Source organism: Ursus americanus, chromosome X, assembly GCF_024610735.1.
Source record: "Ursus americanus isolate L20-20 chromosome X, mUrsAme1.1.p, whole genome shotgun sequence".
Lineage (NCBI taxonomy): Eukaryota > Metazoa > Chordata > Mammalia > Carnivora > Ursidae > Ursus > Ursus americanus.
The window spans coordinates 77527666-77546851 of NC_142164.1; the positions used below are offsets into that span (position 1 = coordinate 77527666).

At 33.8% G+C, this 19186-nt stretch overlaps 1 protein-coding gene across 1 annotated transcript in view; it reads left to right on the forward strand.

Annotated features, from left to right (window-relative positions):
• The window catches only part of WNK3 (WNK lysine deficient protein kinase 3), a 160951-nt gene that overhangs the window by 32134 nt on the left and 109631 nt on the right, over window positions 1–19186 (forward strand). Inside the window, exons 3-6 of the mRNA XM_087860373.1 lie at window positions 11988–12160; window positions 12938–13158; window positions 13856–14013; window positions 16942–17030. Of these exons, the coding sequence (XP_087716499.1) occupies window positions 11988–12160; window positions 12938–13158; window positions 13856–14013; window positions 16942–17030 (641 nt within the window). The remainder of the gene's footprint in view (window positions 1–11987; window positions 12161–12937; window positions 13159–13855; window positions 14014–16941; window positions 17031–19186) is intronic.

Sequence of the window (19186 nt, forward strand, 5' to 3'; positions counted from 1 at the left end):
GAGAGTGTGAGAGAGTGCCCAAGCAGGGGGGGGGGCAGGGGGAGAGGGAAAGGGACAAGCAAACTCCTCGCTGAGTGAGGACCCTAATGCAGGGCTCGATCCCAGGACCCTGAGAGCACGACCTAAGCCAAAGTTAGATGCTCAACCAACTGAGACACCCAGGCACCCCTTAACTCTTTCTTAAAATAATTTTTTGTTGTGGCAAAATGTGTGTAAAATTTACCATTTTAGGGACACTTGGGTGGCTCAGTCAGTTAAGTGTCCAACTCTTGATTTTTCAGTTCAAGTCATGATCTTAGGGTCCTGAGCTTGAGCCCCATGTCGGGCTCTGAGCTCAGCATGGAGTCTGCTTGTCTCTCTCCCTCTGCTCCTTCCCCTACTTGTTCTCTCTCTCTCTCTCTCTCTCTCTCAAATAAATAAATAAAATATTTTTTAAATTTACCATTTTAATCATTTTAAGTACATAATTCAGTGGTTTTATGTATATTCACAGTGTTCTATAACCATTACCACCTCCAATTGTCAGAACTTTTAATTATCCCAAACTGAGACTCTATACCCATTAATCAATAACTCCCCCTTAAACACTCTCCCACCCCCTGGTAACCACTGTTCTACTTTCTGTCTCTATGAATTAGCCTAGCCTATTCTAGGTGTCTCATAAAAGTGGAATCACAATATTTGTCCTTTTGTGTCTGGGTTATTTCACCTAGCATAATGTTTTCAAGTTTCATCCATGTTGTAGCATGTATTAGAATTTCATTCCTTTTTAAGGCTGAATGGTATTCCATTGTACGTATATACCACATTTGTTTTATCCATTTATCCATTGATGTACATTTGTGTTGTTTCTTCTAGCTGTTGTGAGTAATGCTGTTATGAACGTTGGTGTACAAATATCTGCTTAAGTCACTGCTTTTAATTCTTTTTAGTATATATCTAGAAGTGGAATTCCTGGATCATATGGTAACTTTATGTTTACTCTTTCAGGAACTGCCATACTGTTTTCCACAGTGGCTGCCCCATTTTATATTCCTACCAGCAGTATACAAGGGTTCCAAGTTATTTACGTCCTTGCCAAATCTTGTTATTTTCTGTTTTTGTTTTGTTTTGTTTTTTAAATAGCCATCTGAATGGATGTGAAGTGCTATCTCTTTCTGGTTTTGATTTCATTTTCCCTAGTGACTAGTGATGTTGAGCCTCTTCTCATGTGCTTATTGTCAATTTATATTTCATTCTTTGGAAATAAATATTCAAGTCCTTTACCAATTTTTACATTGGGTTTTTTGTCTTTTTGTTGTTGAGTTGTAGGAGTTCTTTATATGATCTGAGTATTAATCCCTTATCAGCTATATGAGTTGCAGATATTTTTTCCCATGCTGTGGCTATCTTTTCATTCTCTTAATAGTGTACCAAAGTTTTAAATTTTGAGTAAGTCCACTTTATTTATTTTTCTTTTGTTAACTCTATGCTTTTGGTGTCATATCCAAAGATTCATTGCTAGGCCCAATGTTATGAATGTTTTGTTTTCTTCTAGAAATTTTTTATTTTTAGCTCTTACGTTTAGGTCTTCAATACATTTTGAGTTAATTTTTGTATATGGTGTAAGGTGAGGGTCCAACTTCACTTTTTTGCATGTGGATACCCAGTTTCTCCTACCATTTGTTGAAGAGACTGTCCTTTCCCATTGAATGATCTTGGCATCCTTGTTGAAAATCATTTATTTGACCATATGAAAGGGATAATTCTTGGCTCTGTAGTCTTTTCCACTGATCTTTTTGTCTGCCTTTATGCCAGTAGCACACTGTTTTGATTACTGTAGCTTTGTAGTAAGTTTTGGAATCAGGAACTCCAACTTTGTTCTTTTTCAAGATTATTTGGGTATTTAAGGTCCTTTGAGATTCCACATGAATTTTAGGATGGGTTTTTTAATTTCTGCAGAAAATGTCTTTGGGATTTTTTAAAAAGATTTTATTTATTTGAGAGAGAGAGTAGAGGAAGGGACAGAAAGAGAAGCAGACTCCTCGCTGAGCAGGGAGTCCGATGCAGGGCTCGATACCAGAACCCTGAAATCACGACCTGAGCTGAAGACAGTTGCTTAACTGACTGAGCCACCCAGGCACCCCTCATTGGGATTTTGAAAGGGATTGCATTGAATTTGCAGATCTCCTTTGGCATTGACACTTAACAATATTAAGCCTTCCAGCCATTAAATTCCATTTATTTCTATCTTCTTTAATTTTAGCAATGTTTTGTAGATTTCAGTGTTAAGCTTCTCCTTAATTAAATTTCTTCCTATGTATTTTATTCTTTTTGATGCTATTGTAATGGAATTGTTTTCTTAATTTCCTTTTTGGGTTATTAATTTTAGTGTATAGAAACACAACTGATTTTTGAATGTTGATTTTGTATCCTGCAGCTTTGCTGAATTAGTTTATTGGTGTTTGGTTTTGAGTGTCAGGAAAAGGAAGCTAACCACTTGTGAAAATGAAAAAAATGTAATATATTTATAAGTTAATAGAAATAAAGGAAACAAAAAGTAAAATATATAAACAACCTAAAATAAGATAGGAGTAAAATTAAGTATATCATGTGCTAAATCAAATATGTTCCTATTGCATTTGCTTGTTAAACAGACTGTCAGATGGGGTTAAAAGACAAAACCCATGTGTTGTTTACTAAAAACATACTTAAGACAGTGGTAAAGAAAGGTAAGATAAAGGTAAGAACAAGAAAGAGAAAGCTGGAGTGGCAATATTAATATCTGTCACAGAAGGACAGAAGTAAAGTTAAAACATTGAACAGGATTTTATGAAATTATTTACTTCACAGTTTAAGAAGATGTATGAAAGAGCCATAGGCACAAAAAATATTTTGGTTAGTAATTTAAACTAAGAACCTGTAATAGATTCAAGGAAAATGGATAAACATATGGCTATAGTAGGATATTTCAGGTCTTGTTATTTCAAAATAGGACAGATTTAGTAGACAAAAAGTGAATAAACATAGAAGAACTAGATAATGTAATCCACAAACTTCTTTTGATGGATATATAGTACTTTATATCCTTCAAAGAGAGAATATACATTTTTATTAAAAAGTTGGTCAAATTATGTGGCCTAAAGAAAACATTAAGTTAAAGAAAAGAGATTTTATATTCTGTATTATTCAGTAAAATTAGAAATAATGAACCAATCTGAGGGTTTCAGGGGGGAGGGGGTGGAGGGGTGAGTAGCCCAGTGATGGGTATTAAGGAGGGCGCATGTTGTAATGAGCACTGGGTGTTGTATGCAAATAATGAATCATGGAACACTGCATCAAAAACTAATGATGTACTATATGGTGACAAACATAACATAATTTAAAAACTTTGTTTCTTCTCACATTTTCTGTTTTTTGTAGCAGTAATTAAGTGTCAGGTGACTTTAGAGTTACCAAGATTCTAAAAAAAAATAGTGAAAAAATAACCAAAAGATTCTTAATTGGAAATCAGAAATCATACTTCTAGATCAATTTTAGATTGAGGAGAGAATCAAAACTGAAATTATAAACTACCTAGAAAGCAATGACAAAGAGGACATTATAACAGAATTTGTGGGTCATTGCAAAAGCTATACCCAGAAGAACACTTATCACCTAAAATGTCTTCATTATTAATAAATAATAACTAGAAGGGATATGGTACTTTTGAGACATTAGAGAAATAACAACAAAATAAAGCAAAATAAAGGAAGAGTAAATTAAAGATAACTGAAATTAATAGAAAATTATAAACCTAAAAATAGGATAAATAAATTCTACTCATTTTGGCTTTCTGAAAAATGATTAATGAACCTGATGAAGAAGAATAAAGAGGGCAAAAATACATGAGACAAGAAATGAAAAATGAAAAATAGCCATGCTCTGGAAAAGAGTCAAAGAGGTATAAGAGAACATGATGTGCAACTTTGTCAACAAAATTTTCCCAACATTTTAGTATGAAAAGTTTCAAATATAGAGCAAAGTGGAAAGACTTACCTAGAACATCCATTATCTCCACCATCTAGATTCTACCTATAACACTGATAACACATTTTAAATCTTAAGAAATAGATTGCTCCTAAACAAAATACAATCCAAAATGTACCCAAGAAAAAGTAGAAAAGTTGAATAGGCCAGTTATTATAGAAAGTGATCTAAATTTTTTGTTGTTGTTGTTGTTAATACTGGGACAAGGAGGCATCCAAGAATATGCAATCAGCATTGTTTATAATAGAGAAAACTTGGATCAACCCAAATGTCCATCAATGGGTGAATGGATAAATTGTGGTAGAACTATATAATGAGATACTATGCAATAGTTTAAATAAATAAACTGGAACTGTTATACATATCAAAGTAGATAAATACAAAAAATGTAATATCAAACAAAATAATTTGCAAAAGGAACATAACACATGATAACCACCTGTATGAAACTTTAACACTTGTAAAACTATATTGCTTATGGATACAAACATGTAATAAAAATATTTTTAAAACATGCATGGATTAAAAACCTAATTCAGATAGTGGTTACTTCTGGGATGGGAAGGAAGGGAATAGAACTAAGAAGGGATATCTAGGGGATTTCAACTATGTCTCTAATGTCTTGTTTAAAGTGGAAGTAAATTTGGCAAAATGTTAAAATTCAGCAAAGCTGGTTATTATACCTTATTCTTTATGCTTTAATTTTTTTTATAATTAAAACACATCAGAAGCAATCCAGAGCTCGATTTCTAGGTAACCTTTAAATGACAAATAATTCCAACGTTAAAGCTATTTAACCCCACTTAATTTCATGAAGTCAGTGTGATCTCAATACGAATCCTAATATTGTACAAAAAAAGAAAACTATAGCCTAATCTCACATATGGATATAGATGTTAAAATCCTTAGCAAAATATTAGCAAATAGGATTCACCAGTGGATCAAAAGAAGAATGTGCTACAACTAGGTAGGCCTTAAAGATTTTAAGAATAATTCTGTATCAGGGACCTCTCAAGAAACTATATGATCACATTAGTAGGTGCTGAGAAAGCCTTGATAAAATTCAGCAGCCACTCCTAATTAAAAAAAGTAAAGTAGGAATGTAAGGGAATTACTTCAGCATATTAAACTGCTTGCAATAAGAAAAAGTGTTAGATGTTGTAAGCTGTTAGAATAAAATTTTTTATTAAAATACAATAAAAGGTGGTGATAACTGTTACACCATTATTTTTTTCAATATTGTTGTGGATGTCTTAGCAAAATCAATAAGAAAATAAACAGGTCCCTCCATGTTGTCTCAAATGGCACTATCACCCTTTTTGAGGCTGCATAATATCCCATTGTAAATATATATACCACATCTCCTTATCCATTCTTCTGTTGGTAGACACTTAGGTTGCTTCCGTATCTTGGCTGTCATAAATAATGTTGCAGTAAACAAAGGGCTGTATTTATAGTTTTGAATTAATGTTTTAATTTTGGGGAAATAAATACCCAGTGGTGGAATTATTGGATCAAATCGTATTTCTATTTTTAATTTTTTGAGGAACCTCCATACTGTTTTCCAGAGTGGCCACACCAATTTACAATCCTTCCAACCGTGCATGAAGGTTCCTTTTTCTCCACATTCTCACCATCAGTTGTTATTTCTTGTCTTTTTGTTTATAGCCATTCTCACAGGTTTACGGTGATATCTCAGTGTAATTTTGATATGCATTTCCCTGATAATGAGTGATATTAAGCTTATTTTTATGTGTCTGTTGGCCATCTGTATGTCTTCTTTGGAAAAAATGTTCAGATTCTCTAGCCATTTTTAAAAAGATTTATTTATTTTAGAGAGAGAGCAAGGGGGGGGCAGAGGAAGAGGGAGAATCCCAAGCAGACTCCCTGCTGAGTGCAGAGGTGGACATGGGGCTTGATCTCACGACGCTGAGATCATGACCGGAGCTAAATCAAAAGTTGGATGCTTAGCTGACTGAGCCACCCAGGTACTCCTAGCCACTTTTTAAATCTGACTTTTTTTGGTGTTGAGTTATATGAATTCTTTATATATTTCAGATATTAACCACTTATTAGATGTATCATTGACAAATATCTTCTCCCATTTAGTAGGTTGACATTTTCATTGATGGTTTCCTTTGCTGTGCAGAAGCTTTTTATTTTGATGTTGTCCCAATAGACTCAGAACAGAGTTTAGAAATAGACCCAAACAGATATGGTCAAGTGATTAAAAAAAAAAATGCAATGGACCATGGCAGACTATGGACTCTGGGAAACAAACTGAGGGCTTCAGAGGGGAGGGGGGTGGGGGAATGGGATAGGCTGGTGATGGGTAGTAAGGAGGGCACGTATTGCATGGTGCACTGGGTGTTATATGCAAGTAATGAATCATGGAACTTTACATCAAAAACTAGGGATGTACTATATGGTGACTAACATAATATAATAAAAAATATTATTAAAAAATACAGTGGCAATTCAGCATAGAATGGATGGTCTTTGCAGCAAAAGGTGCTTGAGTAATTATACACGCATCCTAAAAAAATGAACGTCCACCTAACTTTCTCATGTTATACAAAATTTGACTCAAAATAGATCATAGACCTAAAAATGTAAAACATAAAACTGTACGACTTCTAAAAGAAAACTTGAGAAAATCTTTTTGACTTTTGGTTAGGCAAACTTGAATATAACAATGAAAGCATGATCCATAGAAGTAGAAATCAATAAATTGGAGTTCAACAAACTTAAAATATTTTGTGCTTTGAAAGACACTGTTAAGAGAATGAGAAGATAATCCACAGAGTGGCAGAGAATATTTTCAAATCACATATGTGATAAAGGACTTGCATCCAGAATCTGTAAAGAACTCTCAAAACTCAACAATAACATAAAACAACCTAATTAAAAAGTGGACTAAAGTTTGGAACAGACATTTCACCAAAGAAGATAGATGTATGGCAAGGAAGCATACAAAAAGATGCTCACCCTCATTAATCATTAGGGGAATGAAAATTAAAACCATAATCTGATACCCCGGTACACCTATTAGAATGGCTAAAAACCAGCCAAATGAAAGAAAATCCTGTCAGGACCAACTGCTAGTGAGGATAATGTGGAGAAACTCTAATACGTTGTTGGTGAGAATACAAAATGGTAGAACCATTTTGGCACTTTGTCAGTTTCTTACAAAGTTAAACATACCATATGACCCTTCAATCCTACTTGAGACATTTATCCAAGAAAACCTATGTTCACACAAACAATTGTACATGAATATTTAGAGTAGCTTTATTTGTAATTGCCCCAAACTGGAAAGTTCCCAAATGTTTTTCATCTGGGAATGGATAAACATATGGTGGTACGTTCATAGGTGGAATTCAAAAATTAAAAGCAGCAGACTATTGATACAACAACATGGATCAATCTAAAAGACATTATGCTAAGTAAAAGATGCCAGACTCAAAAGGCTGTGTATACTTTTTTCCTATTTATAGGACTTTCCAGAAAAGGCAAAATTATAGGAATAATAACTAGATGAGTGGTTTCCAGAGTTTAAGGATGAGAAGAGTGTTTGACTAGAAATGGATGGTGCAAGGAAATTTGTGTATGTGTGTGGGGGGGTGGAGTTGATGGAATTGTTCTGTTTAAATTGTGGCAGTGGTTATACAGCTTTATGCATTTGTTGAAACTCATGGAACTGTACACCAGAAAGAATCAGTTTTACCAAGTGAAAATTTTTAAATAAATTAAAATTAAATATGTGGTTCAGGAAAAAAATAAGCTAGGAGAGTATCAGCTCTTTCTCCTCACTCTCCCCCTCCCCGAACGAACCTTACTGGAGCTCTGGACAAATGGAAAGATATATACCATGTTCTTAGATGGCTTTTTAGATGTGAGTTTTCTCCAAATTAATGTCTGTATGTTTAATATAATTCTAATTAGATTCCAAGTGATTCTTTTAATTGGAAAAATTATCTTAATGTTTGTATGGAATGTAAAGAGATGAGAAAGCCAAGAAAATAATGAATAGGGAAGTGATTTGCCTTATCAGTTATTACACATACTGAAAGCCACTATCATAGGAATGGACAGATAGTGAAAGGACGCAGAATCGAGTATAACTGGAAGCAATATACAACAAACGTTCCTCAAGTCAGTGAGAAAAGAGTCGTTTAAGTGGTGCTAGCACAAGCAATTAACCATCTAGATAAAAAGACTGCATGTACAGGAAACTCCAGATGGATTAGAAAGTTAAATATAAAAAAGTCTTAGGAGACTGAACTTTAGTCACATAAAAGATATTCAGTAAAGTAAAAGATATTGCTGAGGGACTGAGGTGTACCATATGGTCATCATCTGAAGAAAAGACTTGTATGCCAATCTTCTCCCTTCCAGATATAATTGCAGCTACTCATTTGTGTATCTATCTCGTCCTTTATTTATGCATTTAAATATGTACTAGAAAATGTAGCATTGTTCAGGATGGTTCTTTTTTTATATACAAATTATCATATTGTAATTTTTTCAGAGTACTTTTTTTTTAACTCAGCAGTGTGTCTTAGAGATCTATCCACATTAGTACACATAGATCTACCTCATTCTTTTAACTGTTATTTGACTATAACCCACATTTAGCGCATTTGATCCTGGGCAGGTTACCTATCTTAACCTCAGTTTCTTTATTTGCAAAATGGAGATGATGGTAGTAATGCCTATCTTAAAAGATTGTTGTGGGACTAAATGTGTTAATATATTAAAAAATTTAGAGCAGTACCTGGCATTTAATAAACTTTATTCTTGATGTTTGGTTTTTCTAATTTTTCACAATTAAAACCATGCTGCACTGAATGTCCCTTTACGTATTTCCTTATACACATCAAGGAATAATGTGAATAAAGTAACCAAAAATGAAATTGCCACAGCTCTGATGTGCTGCTTTATTAGGGTTATCATGAAGTTTTTTAAAAAAAAACACCTCTTTTTAAAAAGTTTCCCCTTTTTTCCTCTTTTAAAAAATATGTATTTATTTAAGTAATCTCTACACCCAACATGGAGCTCAAACTCATGACCCCAAGATCAAGAGTCACATGCTGTTCTGACTGAGCTGGTTAGGTGCCCCTTAAAGTTTTCTTTATATTCCAATTAGTTAACATACAGTATAATATTAGTTTCAGCTATACAGTATAGTGATTCAGCACTTCCATGTAACACCAGGTGCTCATCACAAACCAGTGCGCTCCTTAACCCTCGTCGCCTATTTAACTCATCTCCCTACCCGACTTCCTTCTGGTAACCATCAGTTTGTTCTCTATAGTTAAGAGTCTGTTTCTTGGTTTGCCTCTCTTTTTTTCCCTTTGCTCATCTGTTCTGTTTCTTAAGTTCCACATATGAATGAAATTGTATGGTATTTGTCTTTCTCTGACTTATTTCTCTTAACATAATGCCCTCCAGTTCCATCCCTGTTGTTGCAAATGGCAAGATTTCATTCTTTTTATGGCTGAATAATATTCCGTTGTGTGTGTGTGTGTGTGTGTGTGTGTGTGTCTGTGTGTGTATACACATATTACGTCTTCTTTATCTGTTCATCAGTTGATGGACCCTTGGGCTGTTTCCATAATTTGGCTACTGTAGATAATGTGCTATAAACATCAGGGTGCATGTATCCTTTTGAATTAGTATTTTTGGATGCTTTGGGTAAATAACCTAGTAGTGTAATTGCTGGATCATAGGGTAGTCCTAATTTTGACTTTCTGAGGAATCTCCATACTGTTTTCCAGAGTGGCTGCACCAGTTTGCATTTGCACCAACAGTGCAAGAGGGTAACGCTTTATCCACATCCTCACCAACATCTGTTGTTTCCTTTGTTGTTGATTTTAGCCATTCTGACAGGTGTGATATCTCATTGTAGTTGCATTTGTATTTGCCTGGTGATCAGTGATGTTGAACCTCTTTTCGTATCTCTTGGCCATCTCTATGTCTTCTTTGGAAAAATGTCTACTCATGTCTTCTGCCCAGTTTTTTTTAAAGATTTTATTTATTTACTTAGAGAGAGTGCACGAGTGAGAGAGCACAAGCTAGGGGAGCAGCAGAGGGAGAGTGAGAAGCAGGGAGCCCAACGCGGGGCTCAATTCCATGACCCCTAGATCATGACCTGAGCCAAAGGCAGCTGCCTAACCAACTGAGCCACCCAGGTGCCCCTTCTGCCCAGTTTTTAACTGGATTATTTGTTTTTTGGGGTGTTGAGTTTTATAAGTTCTTTATATAGTTTGGATACTAACCCTTAATCAGGTATGTCATTTGCAAATATCTTCTCCCATTCTGTAGGTTGCCTTTTAGTGTTGTTGATCGTTTCCTTTGCTGTGGAGTTTTTTATTTTGATGAAGTCCCAATAGTTTATTTTTGTTAAAAAAAAACAACAACCTCTTTAATGGAAGTCTTTTATGTCTATCAAGTTACCATTTCTTCTGCTCTCTTGAGTTTCATAAAAGTACGTTCTATCAATGCATATATTTTTTATCTTTAAAAAATCTTGTTTGAACCCTTCTCATATTGCCAATACTACTGTAGATTTGTTCATATATTTCTTTTGTCATTTTGGTGGGATTTAGGAAGAGAAGGGAATTAATTTAATATATTGTCAGTCATCTTGAAATGAAAATCATACCTAAATTTTTAACTAGGATACTTGATTATTTCTCTGTCAAAATCAAAACTTAAAATAGTTCTGTTACTCCTTCCTTTCCTGCTCCCCCTTGAAAAAGACAAAAATTGTTTTTATTCTTCTTTACCTGTTAGTTTAAAAAAAATGTTAATTTAATTTTTGTAGTTTCAAATATTTAAATTCTAGTTATGTAACATACAGTATAGTGTTAGTTTCAGGTATAGAATTTGGTGATTCATCACTCACATATAACACCCAGAGATCATCTGGAGATTTAATTGCAGACTTTCTTTTTGCATTATATATCTTCTATTTTAATTATTGTTTAGAAAATTCATTCAATTTTAATAACCACATTAATCATGATTACTTAGCCTTGGCTCTAAGTATGCATTATTGGAAATTTCATGCTGTTTATTGTATGCTACACTCTCCTTTTCCAATGATGTTATTTGGCCATGTTTTTATTGAAATTCTTTGAGTGATATTTTCAGAAAGGGTGTATGGTATGGTATACTTTGGGTCCTTGTTTTCATGAAAATGTGTTTATTTTTCCCTTATAAATTTGATTGGTAGCTGGTCTGGGTTCAGAGTTTTAGGGTTACAATCCTCCCCCAGAATTCTGTAAATATTCCTCCTTTGACTTCTAGCACTTAATGTAGCAGATTAGAGGTTCAATTCCTGTTTGAGGGTATTTTACTGGATGGTCATCTCATATTTCTGTCTGGAAATATGTTGACAATGCAGATATTTAACCAGAATAAATGTCTACATGTCTGACATTTTGATTATTCCTGCCCTGACGTTATAGATTCTGTAGATGTGGAAATTCAGGGATTTAGGGAAACTTCCTATTTGTTTTGATTATTACTTTTTTTTCATTTTGATATATTGTTTTTCTATTCCAGCAAAGGAAATTTTGTTTATTTTCCAGTTTTATTGAGATATAATTGACATATTAAGTTTAAGGTGTACAACATAATGATTTGATATATGTATATATTGTGAAATGGTTACCACAGAAAGTTTAGTTATCATATGAGGTATTGATTTTTAATGTATTGATTTATTTTGCAGGTGGGTTTATAACATAGTTATGAACTATGACAGCTGCTGCATTGTTGAATGGGAGGAGTCAAAGTATCTACCTAATAAAATATATCAGTGATTATATAGGTCCTGAGAAAAAAATTGAAAGGTGAAGATAAATACATACATAAATAAAAACAACAAAATAAAGCACCCATTTGAGTGATGTTACAAATGTGCGTGAGAATGTCTGGACTCTAATTTGGAACTTCTTATTCCATTTCAGGATCGGAAATTAACCAAAGCTGAGCAGCAAAGGTTCAAGGAAGAAGCAGAAATGTTAAAGGGTCTCCAACATCCCAATATAGTTCGATTTTATGATTCCTGGGAGTCTATATTAAAAGGAAAGAAATGTATTGTATTGGTGACTGAACTTATGACATCAGGAACTTTAAAGACGTAAGTTGACTCTGATAGTGCCAATGAAGTTTTATTTGGAAATAATTTTCAAGTGTCATAAAAGTTGTTTATAAAATAACAGTACTTGATTAAAGAATTGATAGCATCTGAATCTAGTGACTATGCTTCAGGGCAGGTTAAAAAATTTAGGATGTTAATGAAGTTTGTTAGAAAATACAGTATTGAAAAATGAATATTTGTGGGATAGCATAAAATTTTAGAATTAGAAGTAATAAATGTCATTTTGTAAAATTAATGAAAGATCAAGGGTGTGGCCACATTCACATATCTAGTGAGCAGTACTATATAATTATAGTTTATTGTTTTATTTCTGACTACAGTTTTTCATTTGATGGTGTAATCACTTATTTATAATGATTAAATGTGGAATATACTTTTTCTGTTTCATAGCATCTTTGCACTAAAATTTTACATAGTTAAACCCTCTGCTGACCTTATATAAGCAGTTATTAGAAAGTAGAGAAGGACTTTCTTTTAAAAATTGTGCTATCTTTTCACAAAAGGTTACTCTGATTAGAATGATTCTTGTTTTGAATTTTAAAAATGCTAAAAAATGCTTAACTTGGCAGGGTGTCTTCTCTAAGAATGAAGCCTTAGATTTAAAATTGTTTTTCTATAACAGATAATAGGAAACAACTCAGTGATGGCAAGCATAGTACTTACAATACCAGACAGCTTACAGGATTTACCCTAATAGTGCTCATATAATAAGCTAGGTATATTTGTTTACCTGTGGTCTTTTGTTTCTTTGTGTAGGTACTTAAAACGATTTAAAGTCATGAAACCAAAGGTCTTAAGGAGCTGGTGCAGGCAAATTTTAAAGGGGTTGCAGTTCTTGCACACTAGGACTCCTCCCATTATTCACCGGGATCTGAAGTGTGACAATATTTTCATCACGGGACCCACTGGATCTGTGAAGATTGGTGATCTAGGCCTAGCCACCTTAATGCGAACATCATTTGCTAAGAGTGTCATTGGTGATTAAACTTTTATAGTTTATTGGTTGGATAAAGAGAGATTTTGTTAATCGTATATGTCTAAAATAGGGATCAACAAACTATGGCCCATGAGCCAAATCTGGGCCCATTGCCTATATTTGTAAATAAAGTTTTATGGGGACACAGGTATACCCACTCATTTATGTATCGTCTGCTGCTTTTGCCCTACAGTGGCAGAGTTGAGTAGTTGTGACAGAGACCATTGTCTCTGAAATATTTACTGTCTGCTTCTTTACCGAGAGGTTTGCTGACTCCTGGCCTAGATTGTGAATTTGCTTTAAAATATCTATTACATATTGACTTATTTCAGAGACATCCTAGTGTATTTCTTTTGTGGGATATATTAAAGATCATCAAAAGGTTCTGAAGGCTTAAGAAAGACGATTTACTAATTAGTTCAGAAAAATTTATTAAGAAAGGACAGAAATAAAAACAGATTTTAGTAATCATTATCTAATCTTGAGCATTACGAATTGTACTTTATTAGTGTAGAAAGTTAAGGGAATTCCTTAAGTACTTTATATAGATATAGCAAGTATTCTGCAAATTTTATATTTATAAATTTGGTTTAGGCAGCAGAAATTAACTCAGGTAATCCTTATGGCCAAAGGAATGTGATATTGGTGGATACATTTTTTCTTTTTAATAAAGATGTGGATGTGGTGTTATTTTGTAGGGACTCCTGAGTTTATGGCCCCAGAGATGTATGAAGAACACTACGATGAATCTGTAGATGTCTACGCTTTTGGAATGTGTATGCTGGAAATGGCTACTTCAGAGTACCCTTATTCTGAGTGCCAGAATGCAGCTCAAATATACCGTAAAGTAACTAGCGTAGGTATAACTTTATTCTTTTTACTTCCTAGATTGTCACATTTCATGCTGAAGTTGGTAAAGTCAGCTTAAGACTAATTTTGGTTTAGTGCTATGTAACAGTGCTAAACTTAACATAATTGTAATGAAACAAGCTTTAGATTTATGCTATATACTTTATACTTTATAGGGGTCATATAAAATGCTCTGTATTAGTATCTTTGGGTAAATGTACAGACATATTATCTATATCCACTTGTTTGTAAATAATTTTTAGATTTATTAGGTGGATATTATTTTTTCAAAGCTGAATAATGAAAATAGACTAAATGGTTTTGAAGGTTTCTGATTCTAAAAGCCTGATTATAAAAGGGCATTCAAAATATTGTTCAGCAGCTATACTAATTGATTCCCTGTTATGGGTATTTTTTTGCATTATGAATTGCAAGGAATGTAAAGATGAATAAGAAGGGTTTGCTACCCATAAAGAGCTTGCATTTTTAGTATGGATAAATTCACAAATAGCTATAAACATAAGAGAATAGGAATAGAGTAAGGGATATAAGGGAGGTAGAAGCAAAGTCTTAGGATAGTTCAAAATAGGTCTGTTTAATATCCAGTTGGGTGGCTCTAGAATAGGCCAAGAAAGAGATTATCAAAGTGTTTGAAGTAATTGTTATTAATAGGTACCCTTTTTAAATGCGTGCTGTATACTGCATACTTTCATATTTAAATCCCTACTATCTTCAGTTTATGAATGATGGGACTGAGAACCACAGGTTGTGACTTGCCCAAGTTCACACAGCTACTGGTAATGGTGGATTTTAACCCTAAATCTGTCTGACTCTGGAGATACTTGTGTAGGGAGACTAGAAATAAGACCAATATTCAGCATGTGGGCTATTCTGTGGGACAAATAACCTACTTTCTCCAACAAATCAATTTCATGAAAGCAAAAAGGGAGGGACTGTTAAAGAATACAAGAGACTTAAAGTAGTGGTGAGCAGGTAAATGTTTAACAACTGATTCTCTGAAAAAGAAAAAGCACTGATTTCTAGCGTTTGCTGATTTTCTTGGTGTTAAATATTCCCACAGTGACTTTTAAGCTTAAGTTTTTTTTTCTTTTTAAGTTTAAGTCACCAGTGCAATCTCACTGAATGCAGGGTTGGAAACAGTATACACAGTGGAACTTATATGATATTTCCACCATACAGATAGAATAAACAACCTTAAGAACATAAATAATAGTAAAATGTAGTAAAATAATTAAGGACTGGTAGTTTCAGTATTTATTACCTTGGTTGATGATATAATTTATTTAATTGTAAGCTTTTGTAATTTAATTTTTGTAAATGACTGTGTTTAACAGTGAGCCTGCAAAATTCTTGAAAATGTAATAATTGCCTTTGTAAGCTGGTACGAACCAGCTTTAATGTCCATACATGTACTGTGAGGACCTTATTTAGATCCTGATTTGAACAAACCAAGTATAAGAAGACATCATTTAGACTGTTTGGGAAATTTAAGTGTAGATTGGATTTTAGATGATGTTAAGGAAATATTAGTAATTATTTTAGGTGGGACGATGACATGATATCTGTTAGAGATATAAACTAGAGACTTTATGGGTGAAATGACATGATGCTTAGGATTTGCTTTAAAATATTTTTGGATAGAAAAGGTGTGGAGGTAGATAACAGACAAGGTTGACAAAATGTTGTGTGTTAAAGCTGGTGATGGTTACATGGGGCTTATACTATTCTACTTTTGATTATGTTTGAAGATTTCTGTAACAAAGAGCTGAGAAAAAGGGATAAGCCTAGAACATCTTTTTAGTCTTGGTCTGTACATTGTATGGCCACAAGTAGAAAAGACCATGTATTCAATTTTGTAAGTTGCAGTTCCCCAATTATTTTCACCTAGGAGCAGAGAAAGGCAGTAATTACCCAAGACTGGGAAATAGGTAAGAGATCAATGGAAAGGTCAAAGAGGACTTTTTCTATAAGTAGAATGATGTAACTCCATTTTTTGAATGGTGACTTTATTATTTTATATTAAAGTCACAAAAATGTTATATCATAATTCACATTTCCATCTATACTAAAGCTTCTTGAATTTGAGATCCACATTAACTCCTAATCTCACCAAATTTATCTAGTATGTGATACTAGGCTTTCTGATTTTGCATCCTGTGAAGTAGTATGTCAGACCCAGAACTAGGTTTTAGATTGTCTCCATGACAATTATTTTATGGTATCTTTCTCCTTCTAGATTAATTTGGAGTTTTCTGTTAAATGACTAACGATTTTTTTAAAAGATTTATTTAACAGTTACAGAAACATTTTTAATTGTCTGGACCTTACTAATTTGTTATTGAACTCCTAGACCCTGGTAATTAGCTTGAGTTTCTCTCAACATTTTAGTATTGCTTAATGATAAAAATAATACAGATTTCTCAAATGTTTATATATATATATACATATATATATGTTTTCATGCGTACATATATATTGATTGTTCATTGCTTCTATTCATTCTGGAAGACTTGTTTATTATAGTTTGTTGATCGGGGTTATACTTGCATGTATATTTGGGATCAAATATTTATTCCCTATTTAATGTTGCAATATGAGAATTATCCATGTTATTAAATACTTTGAGAACATTTTCAGTTTTTGCATAATATTATCATATGTATATCACATAATTTATATATCTGTTGTTGGAAATTTAGATTGTTCATAATTTTTTGCTGTTATTTGTAGACTATTAGAACTGTGACAATATCTTCATCAAAAAATTGTTAAACTTACACTGTATATATGTATTTATCTCATTTAAAGCTTGAATATGGTTTAGTTGGTAAAAATTATTATGTTAGTAAGTGTCATGTTGCCTGGAGCTTTCAATTGCTTATTTGGTGACTAGAAACTATTTTTCTTCTCCCAGGGCATAAAACCAGCCAGTTTCAATAAAGTCACTGATCCTGAAGTGAAAGAAATCATTGAAGGTTGTATTCGCCAAAACAAATCAGAAAGGTGGGTACAGATGTAGTGAAATGATATAACCGATGGATACATTAAACTCTTACCTTGGACTGGGTCATTTTCTGACCTTTAAATGACACCAGATACTACTTTTGAATGGAACACAAACCATACTGTCTAGAGTGAAGTATATCAGTGCGTGTTGTTTCCCATTTTGGACTTTGGTATCATGTGCTGAATTTTTCTTGAACTGAAATTTGGGTTTTGTTTGTGCGTGTTGTGAAAAGTTTTCATCACCTTCAGCTTTCAGTTTAACAGTCACTGGGGCCCCTCGGGTTAACTTGCTTCTAACAGTTGATAGTAGAGAACTTCTGCAGTGTCACCTTCAGGTAAGTACTTAAAAAAAATGATAGCTTAAAAAAGTTGACCATCAACTCACCAGATGTTTCACATTTGACCAATGTCCTTTAGTCATGATAATGGTGAAGGAGATAGGGCTATTTTTGTTCAATAAGTAGTATTTTAAATTTATTTGTAACCCAATTTGTTTTTTCCTTATGGATATATCCCACTAGTTTTAGTTTGTATTTCCTGTTAATTTGAGCGTTGCACAGTTGCCGAGTTAAATCAGTAGGTTAGTCTTTTGATTGTTTACCTCCTTATTGATTATGATTAATAAAGGTGATAGATCCTTTACAGAAATTATTTTCACCCACATTTTATTAACTGACCCCCATTTTTATTAGTTTTCTAAGTTTAGTGTTGTATATCTGAGAATATATAAAGCCACTAAGGTAAAGCCTGTTTAATTATAGCTTTATTACTAAACGTTATTGTACCAACAGGCTATATCTAGGTAGTTATATATTTTAATTATAGTAAAAATACATAACCTCAGATTGACCATTTTAATCATATGTTAAGTGTACAATTCAGTGGCATTAAGCACATTCATCTTGTTTTTTTTAATGTTTTTTTATTACATTATGTTAATCACCATACAGTACATCCCTGGTTTCTGATGCAAGGTTCGATGATTCATTAGTTGCGTATAACACCCAGTGCACCATGCAATATGTGCCCTCCTTACTACCCATCACCAGCCTATCCCATTCCCCCACCCCCCTCCCCTCTGAAGCCCTCAGTTTGTTTCTCAGAGTCCATAGTCTCCCATGCTTCACTCCCCCTTCTGATTACCCCCCTTTCTTTATCCCTTTCTTCCCCTACCGATCTTCCTAGTTCTTATGTTCCATAGATGAGAGAAATCATATGATAATTGTCTTTCTCTGCTTGACTTATTTCACTTAGCACTATCTCCTCCAGTCCCGTCCATGTTGCAGCAAATGTTGAGAACTCGTTCTTTCGGATAGCTGAGTAATATTCCATTGTATATATGGACCACATCTTCTTAATCCAGTCATCTGTTGAAGGGCATCTTGGTACCTTCCACAATTTAGCTATTATGGATAATGCTGCTACGAACATTGGGGTGCATATGGCCCTTCTCTTCACTACATCTGTATCTTTGGGGTAAATACCCAGTATCGCAATGGCTGGGTCATAGGGTAGCTCAATTTTTAACTTTTTAAGGGACCTCCACACTGTTTTCCAGAGTGGCTGCACCAACCTGAATTCCCACCAACAATGTAGGGGGGATCCCCTTTCTCCACATCCTCTCCAGCAATTGTTGTTTCTTGCCTTGTCAATTTTTGCCATTCTAACTGGCATAAGGTGGTATCTTAGTGTGGTTTTGATTTGAATTTCCCTGATGGCTAATGAAGTTGAACATTTTTTCATGTGTCTGTTAGCCATTTGTATGTCCTTATTGGAAAAGTGTCTGTTCATATCTTCTGCCCATTTTATGATTTGTTTATTTGTTTCTCGTGTATTGAGTTTGAGAAGTTCTTTGTAGATCTTGGATACCAGTCTTTTATCTGTAGCATCATTTGCAAATATATTCTCCCATTCTGTGGGCTGCCTCTTAGTTTTTTTGATTGTTTCCTTGGCTGTGCAGAAGCTTTTTATTTTGATGAGGTCCCACATGTTCATTCTATCTTTTGTTTCTCTTGGCTTTGGAGATGTGTCATGAAAAAGGTTGCTTTGGCCGATGTCATAGAGGTTGTTGCCTATGTTGTGCTCCAGGATTTTGATGGATTCCTGTCTCACATCGAGGTCTTTCATCCATTTGGAGTTTATTTTTGTGTATG